Source organism: Bos indicus, chromosome 6, assembly GCF_029378745.1.
Source record: "Bos indicus isolate NIAB-ARS_2022 breed Sahiwal x Tharparkar chromosome 6, NIAB-ARS_B.indTharparkar_mat_pri_1.0, whole genome shotgun sequence".
NCBI classification, from domain to species: domain Eukaryota; kingdom Metazoa; phylum Chordata; class Mammalia; order Artiodactyla; family Bovidae; genus Bos; species Bos indicus.
Genome location: NC_091765.1, coordinates 91,517,546 through 91,539,072, shown reverse-complemented (window position 1 = coordinate 91,539,072; position 21,527 = coordinate 91,517,546). Strand labels below are relative to the sequence as shown.

Here is a 21,527-nt window from a genome sequence, read left to right as displayed (position 1 = left end):
ACCATTCCACCACACTTGACATGAAATCCAAAATTCATCATGGTCTGTAAGGCTCTGCATAACTCTCCTGCCTCATTCCTGCCACTTTCCACCTCTACCTTTCTACTTCAGCCATACCAGCCTCCTATACTTCTCAAATACAGCAAGCATATTCCCATCACTTCCACAGCATTCCACAAGCATTCCACAAGAACACTGGAGTGGGTTGCCATGCCCTCCTGCTGGGGATCTTCCCAACCCAGGGATTAAACCCAGGTCTCCTGCACTGCAGGCAGATTCTTTATCACTAGTGCCACCTCAGTTCAGTTCAGTTCAGTTCAGTTGCTCAGTCGTGTCCGACTCTTTGCGACCCCACGAATCGCAGCACGCCAGGCCTCCCTGTCCATCACCAACTCCTGGAGTTCACTCAGACTCACGTCCATCGAGTCAGTGATGCCATCCAGCCATCTCATCCTCTGTCATCCCCTTCTCCTCCTGCCCTCAATCCCTCCCAGCATCAGAGTCTTTTCCAATGAGTCAACTCTTCGCACGAGGTGGCCAAAGTATTGGAGTTTCAGCTTCAGCATCATTCCTTCCAAAGAAATCCCAGGGCTGATCTCCTTCAGAATGGACTGGTTGGATCTCCTTGCAGTCCAAGGGACTCTCAAGAGTCTTCTCCAACACCACAGTTCAAAAGCATCACTTCTTTGGCACTCAGCCTTCTTCACAGTCCAACCCTCACATCCATACATGACCACAGGAAAAACTATAGCCTTGACTAGATGGACCTTTGTTGGCAAAGTAATGTCTCTGCTTTTGAATATGCTATCTAGGTTGGTCATAACTTTCTTTCCAAGGAGTAAGCATCTTTTAATTTCAACCTGGGAAGCCCCAAATACAGGAGCATCCCTGGGTGGGACACTCTTAAACCTTAGGAGAAAGTCAACTTAGAAATAAAGAGAAGCTTACTAGTTTTGTTGAATCATCACAGGCACAGAAGGCATGACAACCTTCTCCCATTACAATATCCACTATGTGTACTGGCAAACTGTTTACTAAACTATGAGAGGCCCCAACTGGAAACAGAATTAGGGTTAGGTTTTAAGCAGTGGCTTACATGACTTTCAAAAATAAGTGTGCTTTAAAACTAAATTTAATGCTCTAACAGCACCAAAAGCTGTTAAGAGTAGGGGAAATCCATGCTCCTCACAGGGTTTCATTCTGAAAGACACTTATTTCAAAACCAAAAATAACTTGTCTTATTTTCACTTGTGATAGAGACAAGCATGTTGTTTACATATAATGCAACATTTTCCCAGTTTGTTCAAATTTAATTAGAGCCAGAACAACATGGCCATCTCATTTCCTAGGCTCAGATGCAAGAGAAAAATTCCCTTACTTTTACTTTAGTTACTGCTGCTGCTGCTGCTAGTTGCTTCAGTCGTGTCCGACTCTGTGCAACCCCAGAGACGGCAGCCCACCAGGCTCCCCCGTCCCTGGGATTCTCCAGGCAAGAACACTGGAGTGGGTTGCCATTTCCTTCTCCAATGCATGCAAGTGAAAAGTGAAAGTGAAGTCGCTCAGTCATGTCCAACTCTTAGCGACCCCGTGGACTGCAGCCCACCAGGCAAGAGTACTGGCGACTTCAGTTACTACAGAATAGGAAAAGAGGACAAAAGGAGAAATTGAAGAAAGTTTAACATCAATCTCATCTTAAGGAGAGTTAAAGAGTCTGTCCAACTCCATCATTCCCAGAAGACTTTTACCTTGGTATGTGTGGTTTTCAAGGCTCAACAGTTTCCTAAAATTATAAGCAAAACATACAAATGCACACATATAGGGAGCCTTTACCAGACTGTCAGAGAGCTCAACAACCTCCAAATGGCTAAAATCCATGAGTGTACTAATTCATTCAAGACCTTGAACAGACCATTTCAGTTTGCAGAACATTCACTTCAGGCCACAGGGACATCAATATACACACTTCAATCTGGGTAATCTTACATGCAAATGACTCTGGACATATTTGGCAGTCTAGGGATTTAGAAACCTGAGCTGACTTCAAGATCTGGCCCTAAAGGAGATATAAATAGTCATTATTTCCAAGGTATTCCTAGAATTTCAAGACTATCTGAACTATTAACCATAATACCACCTTTTTAAAAAACTTCTAGAACCACTGAGGGCACAAACTTGCTGTTAGAAATTAAAGACATCCTTCAGATTACTATATGAGACTAAATGGATTCCTGGCATATTCTCAACTCAATCAAATTCAACTTAACGAACTGTGCACCTACTATCTTCAAGATCCAATGAGGCAACAAAGACAACATGATATCTGACCTTAAAATTTTTATACTCCAGTGGGAAAAAAGCACATATATAAACCAAATATCACCAGCAATCAAAGGTAGGAAACACTAATGTTTAGATAACTGGTATTATAAATAATGCTGATGAAAAAAGAAATCTATTATGTTGGAAGTGATAAACATCTTACATACAGTTAGTAGAAATATCTTGTGTTAAATTCAAAGGAACATGTAAGTTATCACTAAAACACTACAGGGATACATATTAACTTTCCTCAGGATAAAAGAATGCTTATATTATTACAATCACAGGAGATATAAAGAGATCAAAGTCATATTCTGCCTATATGAATAAGGGTAAAATTGAGACTAAATCATGAATGTGCCATTCTAAATTGTGTAGGTAACTGGACTTCTCATCTTGTTAATTTTGTTTTATTAAGAAAAGCCCACATAGTAACGAAGTCAACCATAAACAGAGGCAGAACAATATGTAGTCTAGCTTGGTTGTTGTTTATTTGCTAAGTCATGTCAGACTCATTTGTGACTCTATGGACAGTAGCCTGTCAGGCTCCTCTGTCTATGGAATTCTGGAGTGGGTTGCCAGGCAAGAACACTGGAGTGGGTTGCCATTTCCTTCTTCAGGGGATCTTCCTGACCAAGGGATCAAACCCACATCTCCTGCAATGACAAGTGGATTCTTTACCACTCAGCCACCTGGGAAGCCTAACCTAGCCAGATCCACCTTATAGTGGTACCTGGAAGGCGTTTGGGAAGCTTCTATACAACAAACAAAGAGAGTCTTGTTAAAAGGGAAACTGAGGCACACACATTCATATTTTTCAAAAGTCTATTTGAGCAAACATTAATTCAAATCAAGCAGCACCAAACCAAAGCTGGTTAGAAACACTCCATTGACAGGAGCTAGGGCTGAGGTTTTTACAGAGAAGATGCAGAAGCAAAGCAAGGAAAGTATTCGATTGACCACAGCTTAAACAGCTGCCTTACTTGGGAAAACCTAGTTGACTGGTTTTCATTTTTTCAGATTCAAGTGTACTGACTCTGGTTTTAGTTTGCTGGTTTAGGCTACCAAGGCACTAAAGCCACCTCAATCTAACGGCCTCCTTGTTTAATTACCTTAACAATTCATTTTAAAAATTTTGATTACAGTCATAAGAGTAAGTATTTATGCTATTGAATTTAGATCATGCAGATCAATTATACCTCCTGATGACTAATAGGTACAAAAAAATGAAATGCATGTGGATCTACATTGTCTCACTCTAACTGATGCTCATCATCACTCAGAAGGAATTCTAAAGGGAGCAGGATAAGACAGTCAACATAATAAATTCTAAACTAAGTTTAAGAGCTACTGAGGAAAAGGAAAGACGACCTAGGGCTGTGGTGTGTTCAGGGAAGATTTGACAAAGAAAACAGAATTCTAAGTGAAATTCTTATTGAGGAGCTTGCTGAAGTTCAGCCTGGTCAAGAAGCAAGAATCACAGCATTAGCACTGTAGACAGCCACCATTCATATACACACAAAGACCTCTGTAAATAGCTCACCATACTTTAGGACTAAGTAAAACAATTATTTAGCTTGCAGGGAAAGAATGGATTGAGATAGAAAATAAAATTCCAAGTCAAAGACCATCATTTACTGAAGTATCTCATCTGTGTTTTAGAACATAAAAACAGAACCTAATTAAATTGGAATTATACATTTTGGTAGAAACAGAATTATGAGTAATAACACAATGCATTACATCTAACTAAATGACTCAAAATAAAAATTCACCTAACAAAATTGTAAAGTAACTATACTCCAATTTAAAAAATTCACAATTAAAGTAATAAATGAATTTTCACAAATTACACATCAGCAACCACAAAGCCTGACTAACAAATACCACAAATACCAGAGGAGAAAAGACAGACAAGATATATTCACAGTGACAGACACTATAACATTAGTTGAAATGTTAGATCATAATTTTCAACTGGGAGCACATACCAGGAGAAATATATTTGAATCTTGGAATGAGTAGCAAATACAGTTTGAAACACCCAATTTTGTAATCTGGAAATCAGCAACATTCCTTTTTTAATAAAAACTACAAAAAAAAAACAAAGTTTATACAATCATCTTGGCTTGCTGTAGAAATTCTCAAAGATAGGATAAGGAAGTTTTCAGAGTAAGCCTTAGCATAAATGCTATATATTAATATTTGCTTCCTACTAACATAACAGGCATTGTTTGTTTCAAGAGAGTATATGTTTTATTTTAAAATCAAGTTTGAAATTTTGGGTACTATAGTACAATACAAAAGGTGCTCTTAGTTCCCCAAAGCTAACTTCTGTCACATCTGCTACTTCCTCTATTTCAAGACTTCCAGATCCTCTTGAGCCTGCAAGGTGTAAACCAAGAACATTTTCAAAATTATACCACTTAGATTCTGACTTGAGGTACCAACAAGTGATGGAATTAAAAGGGAATGGTTTTAGGTTATGGGCTGCTGCTAAGTCACTTCAGTAGTATCCAACTCTGTGCGACCCCAGAGATGTCAGCCCACCAGGATCCCCCACCCCTGGGATTCTCCAGGCAAGAACACTGGAGTGGGTCGCCATTTCCTTCTCCAATGCATGAAAGTGAAAAGTGAAAGTGAAGCTGCTCAGTCGTGTCCGACTCTTAGCGACCCCATGGACCACAGCCTACCAGGCTCCTCCGTCCATGGGATTTTTCAGGCAAGAGTACTGGAGTGGGGTGCCATTGCCTTCTCCGTGGTTATGGGCACTGACATGCAAAAGAAAATATTCACTTATTTCCCATATAAATTTAGTATATATTGCAAAGGATGCAATCTAATCTCATTTTGAGAAAAGAAATTCAAAAGTAATATCTGGAATTCAACTTTAATTCAGATCTCTAAGATAACTTCCTGAAATTCATTTTGGATAAAATTTATCCTAACATACATGAGCACACTTTGTATGTCATTCTACTTGTCTTGACCTACATTTATAAAGTCATGTCAGGTCACTAGTTGACCACAACACAAGTAAACAAATTTCAGTGACTACATATAACAAAGAATACCCACTTTGCAAAAATACTTGGTAAAGAAACAAATGGATGGTTTCAGTCATCAAGTGAGAGAATTAGATTTTCAGAGTTCCTACTATACTCAGAATGTCTAGTTTTCAACAAGAAAGGCATACAAAGAAACACAAAACACAAAATACAGCCCTTTCAAAAAGGAAGAACTGACGAAAAACCATTCCTGAAGAAACCCAGACATTCATGGGACTTACTAGACAAAGATTTTAAATCAACCACCTTAAAATATGCTCAAAGAGCTAAAGGAAATCATGTACAAAGAATAAAAGGAAACTGGGAAAAATGCTGTGTGAAGAAAATGAGTGTATCAATAGAGACAGAAATTACAAAAAGGAGCCAAATACAAATTCTGGAGCTGAAAAGTAAAAAACTGAAATGAAAAATTCACTAGAGGGGTTTATCAGCATTTTTGAGCCAGCAGAAGAAAGACTTAGCAAATTTGAAAGTAAGTCAATTGAAATTACTGCATCTGAGGAGCAAGAAAAAAAAAAGAATGGAAAAAAGTGAACAGAGCCTAAGGGACCTATGGAATACCATAAAATAAAGTAATACAACGCAAGTCCCAGAAGGAGAAAAGAGAAAGGGATAGAAAGAGTATTTGTAGAAATAATGACCAAAAATTTCCCAAATCTAGCAGAACACATGAGTCTACACATCCAAGAAGTTCAGTGCACTTCAAGCAGGATAAACTGAAAGAGATAGATAATAATCAAATTCTCACCAATGAGAGAGAATCTTGAAAGCACTGAGAAGTGATTCATCATATACAAAGTATCATTAATAAGATTAATAGTCAACTTCTCATCAAAAGCCATGGAGACCAGAATGCTGAGAGGTGACGTATTTTAAATTCTGAAAGAAAAAAAATTCTGTCAATCAAAAATTCTAAATCTGGCAAAACTATCTTTTAAGAATGAAGGAGAAATAAAAGCATTTCCAGATAACAGAAACTACGGGAGTTCACTGCTATTAGACTCGCCTGACAAGAAATGCTAAAGGGAGTCCTTCAGACCAAAGAGAAAGGACACTAGACAATGAACTGAAACTATGACAAAACAGAGAACACTGGCAAAAGTGATTACATAGCGAAGAAGAGAGAAGAGGAGCAGTGGAGTCACCACCACCTAAACTATAGTGCTGGAGAGGCAAGCCACATGGAGGAGTCTTCAGGAGCCATTTAACAGCCAGGACTATACCGCTGAAGAAAGAAGTTACACGGATAAGACCTGTGATGTCATTTTGGACATCCAGTCCAGTAAAGCCTTCAGATGACTCTAGCCCCAGTCGCTGATTGCAACAGAGAAAAATCACTAACAAACTTCGGTGGGAAAGTTAGGTATTAATTTAGAGATCAAGTAACTTAAATTCACACTATATCAGGCAATAATTCATAGTTTGAAACAATCAATTATGGACAATCTCTATTTTATAGAAATAAAAATCAGTATTTTATAATAATGAAACACTTCTAAATCATTAAAAGCATAAAAACTAAGAAAAAAACATTGAGCCTGATGAAATATATATGAGGATGGAGGGTCAATGAAACTCTCATTCACTCACTAACAGTGGAAGCATAAATTGGTATGACTTCTTAAACTGAATATATATACACACTATGAACTAGCAATTCCACTCCCAATGATGCACTCAAGAGAAATGCATATACGTGTGGACCAAAAGATGCACACAAGAATGCTCATAACACCAAATGGGAAACAATCAAAATGTCCGTCAACTGGATGTACACCCCATTGTAAGTCATACAACAGAATATTATAAAAAATAAAATGAACAAACTCCTCCACACATAACATGAATGAATCTCAAAAATATAATATTTAGAGAAAGAAATAAGGCACTAAAAACATATCATATAATGCCATTTATATAGTTCAAAAATAGACAAAACTCACCTAAGATACAAGTTACCTTTGGGGAAGCTGGGAAGGGTACTGTCATACTACCGACACTCTGTTAAAAGTCACTGAGCCATACCGGTACACTCTTCTATATATATATATATATATATATTTTTTTTTTTCCTCCAGTATGTATGTTGTATTATTCAGCCAAAGCTGTCATAACAAAAGATCACACACTGAGCAGCTTAAGCAATAGAAATTTATTTTCTCACAAATCTGGATACTGGAAGTCCAAGACCAAGGAGTCGTAGGGTTGGCTTCTTCTGAAATTTCTCTCCTTAGCTTGCTGATGGCCATCTCCTCCTCGTGTCTTCTTCACGTGGTCTTTCCTGTACCTCTCTGCATCCTCATCTCTTCTAATAAGGACACTAGTCATAATGGTTTAGGAACCATCCTAATGATCCCATTTTAAATTAATTATCTCTTTAAAGATCCTATCTCTAAATAAAGTCACATTCTGAGGTACTGGCAGTTAGAACTTCAACATATGAATTTTCAGGGACACAATTCAGCTCATATAACATGTCACACTTTGAAAAAATTATGCAAGAAATGAAGGCAACAAAATATAAAAAGCAAGTATTTTAACTACAAATGGATTAGATCTTCCTATTCAAAGTCTGTAAAGAAATGACATACATTTATAATGTTAATATCCTGACTCCACTTGACAACTGTTCCTCACAATATAGATGATGCAGAAATTAAGCCAATACAAACTAAAATGTCAATAAGTAAAAAAAAAAAAAAAAACTGAAATAAGCTCTGATCTTGAGTTTCATACATTAAACTAACAAAAGTAAATGAAATGACAAGGGAATTGGGAAACTGGTATATCTACACACTGATGAAGATATTACAAAATCAGTCCAGTCTTACTGTCAGATTGTTTCAAAAGATATAAAAATGTTTTTAATCTTTGTGTCTAAGCTTCTAAAGAAAGAAAATATCCCAAGAAAGTAAAATCTCTGAAAAAAATAAGAGTACCCCTATTATATCTTCTTCCACTTTACTGACTACGCTAAAGCCTTTGACTGTGTGGATCACAACAAACATCTCTTGAAAATTCTTCAAGAGATGGGAATACCAGACCACTTTACCTGCCTCCTGAGAAATCTGTATGCAGGTCAAGAAGCAACAGTTAGAACCAGACATGGCATAACAGACTGGTTCCAAATTGGGAAAGAAGTATGTCAAGGCTGTATATTGTCACCCTGCTTATTTAACTTACATGCAGAGTATATCATGCAAAATGCTGAGCTGGAAGAAGCACAAGCTGGAATCAAGACTAGAGGGAGAAATAGCAATTACCTCAGATATGCAGATGATACCACCCTTATGGCAGAAAGCAAAGAGGAATTGAACAGCCTCTTGCTGAAGGTGAAAGAAGAGAGTAAAAAAGCTGGTTTAAAACTCAACATTCAGAAAACTAAGATCATGGCATCTGGTCCCATCACTTTATGGCAAATAGATGGGGAAACAATGCAAACAGTGACCGACTTTATTTTCTTGGACTCCAAAACCACTGCAGATGGTGACTGCAGCCATGAAATTAAAAGACGCTTGCTCCTTGGAAGAAAAGCTATGACCAACCTAGACAGCATATTAAAAAGCAGAGACATTACTTTGCTGACAAAAGTCTGTACAGTCAAAAGGTTTTTCCACTAGCCATGTATGGATGTGAGAGTTGGACCATAAAGAAAGCTGAATGCTGAAGAATTGATGCCTTTGAACTGTGGTGCTGGAGAAGATTCTTGAGAGTCCCTTGGACAACAAGGAGATCAAGCCAGTCAACCCTAAAGGAAATCAGTCCTGAATATTCATTGGAAGGACTGACGCTGAAACTCCAATACTTTGGCCACCTGATGCAAAGAATTAACTCATTGGAAAAGACCCTGATGGTGGGAAAGATTGAAGGCAGGAGAAGGGGATGACAGAGGATGAGATGGTTGGATGGCATCACCGACTTAGTGGACATGAGTTTGAGCAAGCTCCAGGAGTTGGTGATTGACAGGGGAGCCTGGCGTGCTGCAGTCCATGAGGTCGCAAAGAGTTGGACGTGACTGAACTGATTACAGAAACAACAGAAACTGCTCAGTCCAGCACGGAGAATAAACAGACTACAAATAAAAGGAAGCATTTTAAATCGTATAAACTACATAGATACTGGGAAATGTTTACGTAAAATGATATTGTTTAGTGACAAGAGTCAGATGTAGACATAGGTGTATGTGTGTGTGCATGTGTTTGTGAATGTTCTCATGTCACTTCCTTGGTAAAATCCTTCAACTTGTCCTCACCACAAGGATTTACAAGGGCCTTCATCCTCTAGATCCTGCTACATTTCTAGCCTCATTGCTCGCCACTCCCCTGTTATCACTCTACCCTTCACCCTTATCAAAGTTCTTGAAGTTTTTCCAGTTTCTAAAACTTAGCATACTTTTTCATGCCTCCCACCTTCTCTGAGTAACTAATTCCAACCAAAGCTCTCTTCCAGACCTAATTTAAACAACTGTGATTTGAAGCCATGAGCCAAAGTTGTGACCTTCTCTGCACTTCCAATAACTTGTGTACAACGCTTTATCGTACCACTTCTGCAGTAATTGCTAGTTTATATGCTGCTTTCTTTCACTAAACTGAGTTCTTTAAGGGCAGAGATTATTGTTCATATTTATGTCCTAGAATAATCATAAAAGCTTGATGAAATAAACGATGAACAGCAAACGAAGGGTTTCCAAGAACACGGACTGTTTTCCTCTTCTAAAGTTACTTAGATAAGCAATCTTAATGTCAATCACTTCAAAGAAATATGGTTATTTTAAACAAAGATATTTTCTTCCTTTTCAGGATAACTTTTTTTCAAGTCACACAGCAGCTTCAACCACTGTGGTTATGTTTCAGCAGACTATAAGCTGACTTGCCAAAAGTCATAGAGCAAAAATGTTATGTTATTGCCAGCATTCATCTGCAGCTGTCCTTTAAATGATGCACTTACATTCCATCTCAAGACAATTTATTCACATATTTAATCCAGTCCGTAAACTTTAGATAAAACATATAAACAGGAGGCCAGATGTTAAGATCATTAAAGGAAGAACGTGTTCCTTTCTGTTAACCTGAGAATGCAGACAGGACTTGAATCCCACCACAGCCCCCACCGACTATGATGTGCTTGCAGGCATACTATAATATTTTAAAAGGAATGACTCCCTGCATAGGGAGGAAAGGAAAAATCAGAACGCTAAGTAGGGGCTGCAGAGACTTTCAAGAAATAAACTCTTTTCAAGTAAGCATCCTTTAATAGCTGCTGAGAGGAGGGGAAGTCCACACTGAGAGAAATTCAAAAAGGCCTGGGGAGTTTCACTATGAGAGAAACCTGCTTCTGCTTTCAAAGTAAAAGGGAAGACTCAGATTTTCACTCCGGCACGGTCACACTGGGCATATAATTAAACAGACCACACTGACCCCATAACCAAACAGGCGGAAGTGGGAGGCGGGCAAGCACATGTGAAGACAAAACGCTGCTCTGCTCGGGAGGCTGACACAGCACTTGGTTCCCCCTGCACCCTCCTCCCCCCGGGGACAGGAACTGGAGGTTTTTTCCGACTCAAAAGAGGTTAAAACTCTATCCAAAGGGAAACTGGGAATTATCTATTGGTTTCGAAGGCTTTGAAAATCCTTGGCTCCCTTCCCAAGGCTGTGAGAACTGCCAGAAAGGTCCTCTTCTGGGTTTCTGTTTCTCCTAAATACCCCATCGAGCCATAAATGCCGCTTCGCTGGGGTTTTTCGGTCAGAAACATGTTTTCTTACAAAATTTTCGGGACAATTTCCCACAGGAGGCCTGGGAAACAAGGGAGGTACGGGCCTACTCTGAGGGCGGGGAGTCCAGCCCTCAGGCCAAACACGTTAAAGCCCCGGAGAAAGTTTATCACCTCCGGATAAAAAAATACGACATAGCATCGAGTGACTCCTCACTGACCCCAACGCCCCCTCCTCTTGTTCAGAAGTCTTCTGTCCCAGTCACCAAGGCCCAAGGCCGAACGACCCTCCTAGGCTTTCGCCCCATGACCAGGCCCCTCCGAGGCCAACGTTCCCTGCGGCCTCAGCCGAAGCCACGCGCTGAAGCTGCAAACCCGACCCCACTCCCGGCGTCCGCCGGGGAAGCGCGGCCCCCTCGGGTTGGAAGAGGGGGACACAATCGGGGACAGGGCAGAGATCCGAGGCGCACGACCACTACCTTTCCTCTCGACGGGCCTCTCGGCAGGGAGCAGCGGAGGTAGCAGAAACACCCAACACGGCCACGAGCGGCGCAAGATGCTTCCCCACAGAAGGTTCTGGAAGCTGAATGGCTGGGCATGCGCAGTGCGCTCACGCTTGTAGAGCCCGGCTGCACCTCGCAGGCAGGCGCAGGACGCAGCCGGGGCCAGAGCCTCAGTTTGCTCTCAGGTTCCTTCGCAGCTGCGCGCTGGTTAACTGAATGCCTACGGGCACTGTGCTCGACACCGCACTCAGGTGTGGGCCCTCGCAAGCCTTCCTTGTTCTAGTGGTGGTGCATGTTAAATCGCTTCAGTGGTGTCTGACTCTTTGAGACGCTATGGACTGGAGTCCAGGCTCATCTGTCCGTGAGATTCTCCTGTCAAGAATACTGGAGTGGGTTGCTATGCCTTCCTCCAGGGGATCTTCCTGACCCAGGATTTGAACCCGCCTCTTTTAGTCTCCTGCATTGGCAAGCCGGTTCTTTACCACTAATGCCATGTGGGAAGAGAGATGTTAAGCATAAGATGGCTGATAACGTATTAATAACATTGCCTTGCATGGCATTTGAATGAGAAGAGGCACGTAGTGCCATGAAATGGCATGGTGGGGGACCCGACCAAGTCTGGAGATCAGGGAAGTCTCCCCGGGGGAAATGCCAACCTGAGAATCTAAGGTAGGTAAGCAGTAGGGTAGGGAGGTAGGTTAGGTACACATGCCAGGCAGGGAACAGCATGAGTAAAAGCCGTGTGATAGGAAAGGAGCATCGCCCCTCTGAGGAAATGAAGGAAGAAAAGGAGAGCTGATGGAGTAGAGAGTGATGCAAGCAGAGACTTGAAGGTGGGCATGGGCAGACCATTCTGGGCCTTGATCTTTATTCTAAGAAGTTTCCACATAACTTTCTTTGCTAGAAAAAAAATGGTCACTGTCTCTGTGATATTTTGCAGTTGAAATTCCTTGTTGCCATTCATTTCACCAGCCTGTGAGATCAGTAACAGTTTTCTCAGCTGAGGGAAGTGAAGCTCACAGACTTTGTCACATATACTCAAGTAGCAAAGCTGGGACCAGAACCCAGCTCCACCCTACCCATGTCACAGTTGTTACCAAAATTAAGCAAAACCAAATGAATAAGCTGTGTCAAAGTTCACGACAAGTTTTCTTCAAAAAGAATTCTTAACATTGTATTTAAGCATAATAATCCGTCTAGAAACCAGTTCCAACATGTGCATCATGTAACAGAAAATGCTGGTATCTGTTCCCCTCACACTCTGCAGCATGCATTCTCAATGTGGGGGAGGAAGGGTTGCCCTCAAGGGGACAATAATCGGTTCTTGGGGTGCTAAAAATTCCTAGATATTACAATAACTCGTGGCCTGATAAAGAATCTGCCTGAAATGCAGGAGACCCAGGTTTCGATTCCTGGATAAGGAAGAACCCCCCCGAGAAGGGAATAGCTACCCACTCCAGTATTCTCACCTGGAGAATTCCATGGACAGAGGAGTCTGGCGGGCTACAGTCCGTGGAGTCACAATGAGCCGGACAGGACTGAGCAACTAGCACTTTCACTTTCAATTAGTAATGTCGAGCTTTATACATGTGTTTATTGGCCATTTTTTATCTTCTTTAGAGAAATGTTTATTCAAGTCTGCACATTTTTCAGTCAGGCTATTTGGATTTTGTTGTAGAAGTTGTTATATATATAAACTCCTTATCAGGTGTATGATTTGCAGTTATTTGCTCCCATTCCATAGGTTGTTTTTTCACCCTGTTGATTATTTTCTTTGATACACAGAGGTTTTTAAGTTCAATGTAGTACCAATTGTCTGTTTTCAAATAATCCATTATTCTAATTAATCTAACCATTAAAAAATAATAATAATACCTAGCAGAAATCACATAAAAACAAAATGAACTTACCAAAGTAGACAATTACCTAGTCCCTGAGTTAAGATGCCTTTAATGTATTTTGATAGTTTAAGATTGTTGGGTAGGCATTATTAGAAAAAAAAAATATGGCCATATATTATACATAAAGATATTCTACAAATAGCAAGAAAATTTGAAGAGTGTTTTACTTATCTGGACTTTCATGTTTTCCATCTGGAAACATTTCCAACCCTTCTTGTATAATTTTATTATATTCATTATATAACTTGTCCCTCATCCAGGTGAGCCGCTGTGTGTGCTGAAGGCTGCTAATGCTGATGGTTTCACATCTCTTACTATAAACTACCCATTTATGTGAAATGGAAAGAAATAAAATATGCAGAAATTCCCTTGGATAGGAGAGTAGGGTTTCCCCTAGCACAATTAAGTTTGTGGCCAGTTTAGCTGGATCAGCTAAGACCACCAGCCAATCAGATTTTAGGAGGGAAATGGATTCCTAAATAAATATGATTTCAAAGAGCATGTTCTCTAAAGACTTTCTCGGGCTTAAAATCTAATAAAAGAGTGACTCAGTAGAACAAACACAGGAGTGATTTCACCCTACCAATATGAAGAAAAGTGCTCCTCTCTTTTTGGGTATCATCTTCCTGACTCTGACTGGAGTTCAAGGTAAGGGATTATAAATTATATTAAGTTGGTAAAGTCAGAGATGTAAATTGCTATAAAAGCCTTTTGACTTGCATTGCTTTGCATGCATCAGAAAGTGATGTGAGTCACTTGTGGGCAGTTATCCAAAGTTCATATCTTGCATAGACCTGCCAGGTCAAATACAAATCTTCTCAGTCTACATGTGTGAATTCCTGGCATGCAGTAGGTGTTCAGTAAATGTTTGTTGAACTGTTTGGTAATGAGATGGGAGACTTTGTCTCCTCAATAATTTTTGCCACCCTGACAGTTTGTTGATAAGTATGTCTGTGATTAACCAATTAAGTATCTGATAATCAGAGAGGTTGTTCCTCAGGAACAACCTTTACTACCTTTGTTATTTGTGGCAAATTAATGAGCTTTTCTGCTTCTAATGTGGCTCAGAGGGTAAAGCGTCTGCCTGAAATGCAGGAGACCTGGGTTCGATCATTGGGTGGGGAAGATCCCCTGGAGAAGGAAATGGCAACCCACTCCAGTATTCTTGCCTGGAAAATCCCATGGACGGAGGAGCCTGGTAGGCTACAGTCCATGGGGTTGCAAAGAGTCGGACTTTACAACTCTTTTGCAACTTCACTCTTTCTTTCTTCCTTCCTTCCTTCCTTCCTTTCTTTCTAATGAGCTTTTCTAGACTTCAGTTCCCTCAGCTGTAAAATGGAGATTGTATAACTATGCTTTTTCTACCTACTACTAAATGAAAAAATTAAGGAATGAAAATAGTGTAAAGAGTTTTTGAAAGTTTAAAGCACTACTGAAAACCAAGGCAGTAGTGAAGATTAGGATTAGTGGTAATTAGTTACTATAAATAGACCTTTTTATTGAAACTAACACCAACTTCATTACACTAAGGTCAGATTAAAAATGGCTTTGGGAGGTGTTTGAGAAGCTATGATCTGCATAGCACACATGAATTAGGTATACATGTATCTGACCTATGATAGGCATTTATTGAATATTTTTAAAATCACTTTTCCTAAGGTTGTAAAATATGATATCAAGTGGAAGTGTTAGTCCCTCAGTCATGTCCAACTCTTTGAGACCCGATGGACTGTAGCCCGCCAGGCTCTTCTGTCCATGGGATTCTCCCAGTAAGAAGAACCCTTGGAGAAGGGAATGGCTACCCACTTCAGTATTCTTGCCTGGAGAATCCCATGGATATAACACCAAGGAGATAACACCTACTTCAAAATCTTGTGGTAATGATTGAAAGACACTCAGTAGATGATAGTAATAATCATTACTAAGTCAAATGTATCATTTTGGTGGATCACCAAAATGAAGACATATATTTCAATTGATGTTTTCTACCCTTTGTTTTTCCCTTAGGAGTTCCAGCAATAAGGAATGGACGCTGTTCCTGCATCAACACCAGCCAAGGGATGATCCATCCAAAATCCTTAAAGGACCTTAAACAATTTGCTCCAAGCCCTTCTTGTGAGAAAACTGAAATCATGTAAGTAAAAACTCATTCAACACATATCCAGCATTAAATTTAATGTGAGTACTACCCTGGGAATACTTGCCCATTCAGACACTTAAAATGCAGATGGTTGCCCCTCCGTAAATCTGGTATACTTCTTTCTTTTCTTCTTGAAAAAATAAGCAATTTCTGGTAGAGATAAGGAACCAAGGATGATATATTACCAAAGTATTATGTGTTCATTGAAGAAAATGTTTAATGTAAATTACCCAAAAGAAGAAATTAAAAATTCTCTAAATTCTACCATCCAGTTATTCTCTTGGTATATATACACACTTTTGCTTTGTGTGTACATATATAGATACAAAACATATATGTACATATACATATATTTATATACACAATATATGTACACAAAAACAAAATCATATACCATATACATTTTTGTAAGCTGCTTTTTTCATTGGCTCTATATCATGAACTTTTCTTCATGTCATTAAGTCTTGTGTAATAACATCATTTTTGCTAATAATGTCATTTTTAATAACCAAATTTTATTCTATTATATGCACGTACCATAATGTATATGACCAAACCTAAATGTAGGTCAATTTTTTTGCTATTAAAAATAGTTACTGTATCAATATTATTTAATTCTCTCCTATATTAATATTTTTCTAGAGATTAGAATTGGTAGGTTAAAGATGTGTGTGTTATTCACTCAGTCGTGTCTGAGTCTTTGTGACCCCAGGGACAGTACCCCACTAGGCTCCTCTGCCCATGAAATTCTCCAGGCAAGAATACTGGAGAACTAGGGATCTTCCTGACCTGGGCTGCCGCATTGCAGGAGAATTCTTTACCATCTGAGATACAGGGAGCCTAGAATTCCAGGCTAGGTTAAAGATATGCATATTTTAAATTTTTTTGAAGCCTAAATCAAGGATGATGTATAGAATGACTCCTTTTATTCTTAGATTAGTCAGAAATTAAAGAAAAAAGTCGTTAAATTATTCCTGGGGAGTCTGATGGAATTTTAAAAATTCAACCAGTCCATTAATCTTGTCTTAGGAAAACATTTTATTATGTTTTAAGTTGTTTTACTAGAAAATTTAGTAAAATTCATGCTCATTTTCCTTGTTTGGGAGGAAAGTAGATATATTCACAACTTTTCTATTTTATGTTTTCATTTAAACATAAATAGCTTTTTCCAGCATAACAGAACCAATATTATCTTTAGATATAAGTTCTCCCTTTGCATACATCTGTTGGATTTTTTAAATTTAGGGTTATGTGCTATCCTAGAAATGTATCTAAGTCCCCCCAGTCACTTAAAAAAATGAAAAGGCAGGAAAAAGACCGAAGTCCCAGATGCTACAAATATATTTTAATTGGGGAATTGAATTCTGTGGATAAGAGAAAGCATTTGAATCATTAAAAGTAAAACAAAAAAAAACTTGTTGCTGTTTCTTTGGTAGTGCTACAATGAAGAATGGGAATGAAGCCTGCCTAAACCCAGATTTACCAGAAGTAAAAGAACTGATTAAAGAGTGGGAGAAACAGGTGGGTGAAAAAGAAACAAAATTTTCTTTCTTTTAGAAGTTAACTTTGGAAGTCAAAGAATTATGGAGTGCCTTTAAGGTTACATTTTTCATTCATGTTATTGTGCTACCATTTTTTTCCCCTACAATGTGGAATTGTATTCCTGCTTATGGTATCACTTGTCTGTCTCTTCCACTAGAATGTGTGTTCCATGTGGGTAGGGAGCTTGTCTTTCTTATCCAATATAGTACATACATATTGAATGGTAGATCGCGAGGATAGGGAATTCCCTGGTGGCCCAGTGGTTAGGACTCAACACTTTCACTGCCAGGGCCCAGGTTCAATCCCTGGTCAGGGAACTATCTCATAGCATAGCCAAAAAACAACAACAAAAAAAAGGTAATGAGATAAAGTCCCTTCCTGCTGTAGCAGATTCTCTGACAATTAATTATAGTACAACATGGAAAATATAAAATAAAGGTATGTACAAGAATCTTGAAGATAATAGAGAAAAGAGTAATTAACTTTGCCAAAGGAGTGGGGACAAGAAGGTGTTAAGGAAGACTTTTCATATCAGGTGATTTGATTTGGATCTTGAAGGATAAGTAGTTCACTGGGAGGGTAAGGACAGCATGTAAAAAAAAGACTAGAATCATAAGAGAGCTCACTGTGCTCAGGGAACCTTAATTAATATGGCTTGAGTTTGTGTGGAGGGAGTGAAGGGACTGAGGTAGAAAAGTAGACCAGGACAAAGCCAGAGGAATCCTGTTTGAAATGTTGAGGGGTTAAGTTCGAAGAGGGCCACAGCATATGTAGATAGGAACTTGTTTCTGGACTCTGACAGAGGAGCAGTTCTGGCACATACCAGCTGTGCAACTTTGGCCAAGTCACCCACTCCAAGCCTCCATCTCCTTGTCTGTAAAAATTGGATGATAATCCAACCTCTCAGAAAACAATAGTCATTCAGTCGTGTCTGACTCTTTGCAACCCCATGGACTGTAGCCCGCCAGGCGCCTCTGTCCATGGAATTTTTCAGGCAAGAATACTGGAGTGGGTTGCCACTTCCTACTCCAGGGGATCTTCCCAACCCAGAGACTGAACCCAGGTCTCTTGCATCTCCTGCATTGGCAGGCAGATTCTTTACCACTGTGCCACCTGGGAAGCCCCACAGTTGGTAGAGGTTGGTCATAAGCAAGGTTGGAGTGGGGGTAGCCAAGAAAATGGGCAAAAGAAAACCAGTTAGAAGGCTATTGCTTCTTCATCGAAATAACTGAAATAGAATCAAAAGGAGCCTCTCTGAGAGTGATGCAACTTTAAACTGGTTATGAGGATGAATAAAGACCACAGTCTGGAGAGTCCAAATATAATATAAGGAAGGAAAAATGGTAAGATAGAGAAACACTAACCCCCCGGTTTGTTTGTTTGTTTGTTTGTTTTTGCTGTCTCCTCACAGGTCAACCAAAAGAAAAAGCAAAGGAAAGGGAAAAAATATAAAAAAACCAAGAAAGTTCCAAAAGTTAAAAGATCTCAACGTCCTTCTCAAAAGAAGACTACATGAGCTCCCACTTCACCAACCACTATCTTGTGTTAAAACAGGTTCTTTTTAACTAACTGAAATAATTCCTGAAAGGGATGGCATCTTAATACAAAAGCTTGTTGATCTGACTAGAAAATTTAAAACATTATTGTGTAATTGTAATTAAATCTAGAAAATCGCTTTTCAAAATCCAAATGTGAACAGTTGTTAGAGGCTATAGTTTGTCTTTGTTCTTCCACCTCCGACCTCTGAATTTCCTCATACTTAAGCCCACAGTCTTAGCAACACCCACATCTGGACAAATGTCCTCACAGCTACGGCCCACACACAGCAGCTGCCCGGGAGAGCAGCTGCAGGCTTCCCAGGCCTCCAGAGAATATCCTGAGGCCCAGGTCAGCAGGCCCCCAGCCTGGCAGCGTGCTGGCAAGCAAAGCAGTTTGGTGTCGAGCTGGGCCTTGCCAAGCTGCTGTATTTGCATCAGCCTGTGGGCCTCATATACAGTGTATCTGAGAGATTCATGCCGGTTATTTCTCTTGGGGGTGGGGGTGCGTCACCACTGAAGACCCCTAGCACTTGGCTTTCAGAACCTTCCATCTGGTGTTGAGGCCGTGTGACTCCATCTCGCCTGCCCACGCTGACCGCTTCATTCCTTCCTGTTCCCTTTGCTTCAGTCAAGCCAGCTCCTCACCATCCTCCCACGGTTCAGTGTCCACCCCCTCTACCACACAGGTCACATCCTGCCTCACCTGGGTCTACAGCTTTCTCACTCTTCCCCCAACAGCCCATGGAAATATCTCCTTCCCCTCACACATACTCACTTGATCCAGTCTTCAAGGGTCATTTTCATCCTGCCTCGGCAACAGAATCTTTCCACTTGGATTTTTTTAAGACTCCTATTTCACTGGTGTTCAACACCATACAGGTGAGCACTTCATTGCTTTCTAACTATTTTTTCACTTGTTCATTTTAATTCTCCAACAAGATTGTCAGCTCCTTGAGGGCAGGGGGCACAGTTTATTTCCCTGAATCTGCCACCATGCCTAATATACTGTGGAACTAGGTTTTGAATCATTTCCTAATTGCAGTTGTTACAGGTAGGAGGACAATAGACCTCCTCAAAGCAGGAGGAGTTAATTGGCTACTCCATGTAGTCTAACCCTGGTAACATCTTTTATTCATTATCTTCAGGCCGTTATCACTTCAAGGACTGAGGGTGATGCAACATCCTTGTTTTTTTTCTTTTTTCTTTTTTGAGTGTGTGTTATACAGCTTTAATCCTGGTCACTGCAGCTTCTCAGCACAGTAAGAAATATTGCACATGATCAACATGTTTTGTTCTGGGGATGCATCTTTGTTTTATTGTGACAGGATGTTAACTTGGCCTCTCCAACGGATAAGAAGGAAACATTTAAATCATTTGTGGATATTCTAAACTGTTTTTAATTAAATATACAGGATACCTGGAATCATAGAATCTTAACAATGGAAAGGCACTTTGGAGACCAACCAGTGTCTAACCTTTTCCCACAGAATATAAAAATTCCTTCAGTACCGTTCTTAACAAGCCTCAGTTTTCCAAGATCTGACAAGAAAGTCACCAAGATCCTTCTGAAAACCCATTTTAGATAAATGTGAATTTCACTGTCAGTTTAACTTGTTTCCAAGTTTGTGAATATTGTGATTATCAATCACCACACCAGCTCTCATGAAGAGTGTATTAAGTCACCAAGTGCTAGAGGGAGCAGTGAATCCTGTTAGTGGAGGCATGGATAGTGCCCAGTGAGCCTCTGCAGGGCTTGGAAACCCTCTTAAAGAGGACGTTTCAAGCACTGCATAAGAGAGGATGTCAGGCCAGAATTTAACCCCTGTCTAGTTTCTCAAATGTTGTCACTCCTTACATTGCAGATGATTTTAAGTGCTGCCCAGTGGCGATCCCAAACAGCGTCTTAACTAGTCGTAGGACTCTTAGCTCCTTTCATGTAACTCCCCCGAAAAATCTAAATGTTCCATAATCTAAGTGTTTGACCCAGTTCCCTTGCATCTTACTGCTAAAGTGGTCAGTGTATCACTAATACCCAAAGACTACATGTTTTGACTAAGTTAGCTATGACATATATATTATCATTTATATATATACATATATGCTCTAAGCAAATATTAATTCAAAGCAGTATTGACATCTATACTCTGTACTTTGAAATATTTTCTTTGTTAAGACAATGCTATCAGCAGCTATACTCCATAAGAATTAATTTTTAAAAATTTTTAAAAAGACAATGCTATCAATAAATGGACCATTGATCAGAAAAAAGTCTTGATTTTTTTTTAATGTCATGAATATGTGCCTCAACTATTACATGTTTAACAGTAATTCTCATGTATCCTTATTCATTTGCTTTCATCTCAAACAAGGTGTAATTGAGATAAATACATGGAAGCTCTTTAAAGGGCTCTTTGGAGACTAAAAATAACTTCACAGAAAATTTGACAACATACCTTATAACAACACTGACTTACAAGAGTTATATGCAATGCAATTTATTTCCTAATCCTCAAGGGCAATACCATTCCAATAAGACATATATCCAAGGGACCATAAATGTCCCAACTCTTTTCCATACCCTAAAACTATATATGTTTAAATTTTATAAAGCCTCAAGAAGTTACAGAGACCCAGATATAGGATAAGTTATTCTAGAGTTCAGGAAACTTGGGCAGTGTGGAGTCTTTAGAAGTTGGGAGTGGATAGAGACTATCAGCTTTGTATATTTGAGGTCCACTTGATAGACCAAACAGGTATGATACTTGGGCAGCTAACAGCTGCTGATGGTGATATGACAAAGCCCTCA

General features: G+C 39.6%; 2 protein-coding genes across 7 annotated transcripts in view; one reads left to right on the top strand and one right to left on the bottom strand.

Moving 5' to 3' along the window:
• ART3 (ADP-ribosyltransferase 3 (inactive)) overlaps positions 1-13,091 on the bottom strand; it is a 143,750-nt gene extending 130,659 nt beyond the window's left edge. The window contains exon 1 of one of the 6 annotated variants that reach the window (XM_070791613.1): positions 13,070-13,091. Coding sequence is in view for 4 of the 6 variants with exons in the window: in XM_070791608.1 (XP_070647709.1) it covers positions 11,577-11,696 (120 nt within the window). In the remaining 2 variants the exon portion in view is untranslated. Of the gene's footprint in view, positions 1-11,576; positions 12,906-13,069 lie in introns of those variants that run through there. The other 5 variants (XM_070791608.1, XM_019962983.2, XM_019962982.2 and 2 more) reach the window with 5 other exon arrangements.
• Positions 13,092-13,997: 906 nt separating this feature from the next.
• On the top strand, positions 13,998-18,873 carry CXCL9 (C-X-C motif chemokine ligand 9). The gene is made up of 4 exons (XM_019962941.2): positions 13,998-14,149; positions 15,509-15,635; positions 17,078-17,162; positions 18,595-18,873. Exons 1-4 carry the CDS (start codon positions 14,089-14,091, stop codon positions 18,697-18,699), a joined length of 378 nt encoding a protein of 125 aa, XP_019818500.1. The 5' UTR covers positions 13,998-14,088; the 3' UTR covers positions 18,700-18,873.
• Positions 18,874-21,527: the final 2,654 nt, after the last annotated feature.

What these genes read in the sequence shown, in the direction of transcription:
- CXCL9 (XM_019962941.2), top strand. Translation starts at nt 14,089, where the DNA reads ATGAAGAAAAGTGCTCCTCTCTTTTTGGGTATCATCTTCCTGACTCTG. An exon ending in GACTCTGACTGGAGTTCAAG is followed by an intron (nt 14,150 to 15,508) that starts GTAAGGGATTAT and finishes TTTTTCCCTTAG; the next exon opens with GAGTTCCAGCAATAAGGAAT. An exon ending in TTAAAGAGTGGGAGAAACAG is followed by an intron (nt 17,163 to 18,594) that starts GTGGGTGAAAAA and finishes GTCTCCTCACAG; the next exon opens with GTCAACCAAAAGAAAAAGCA.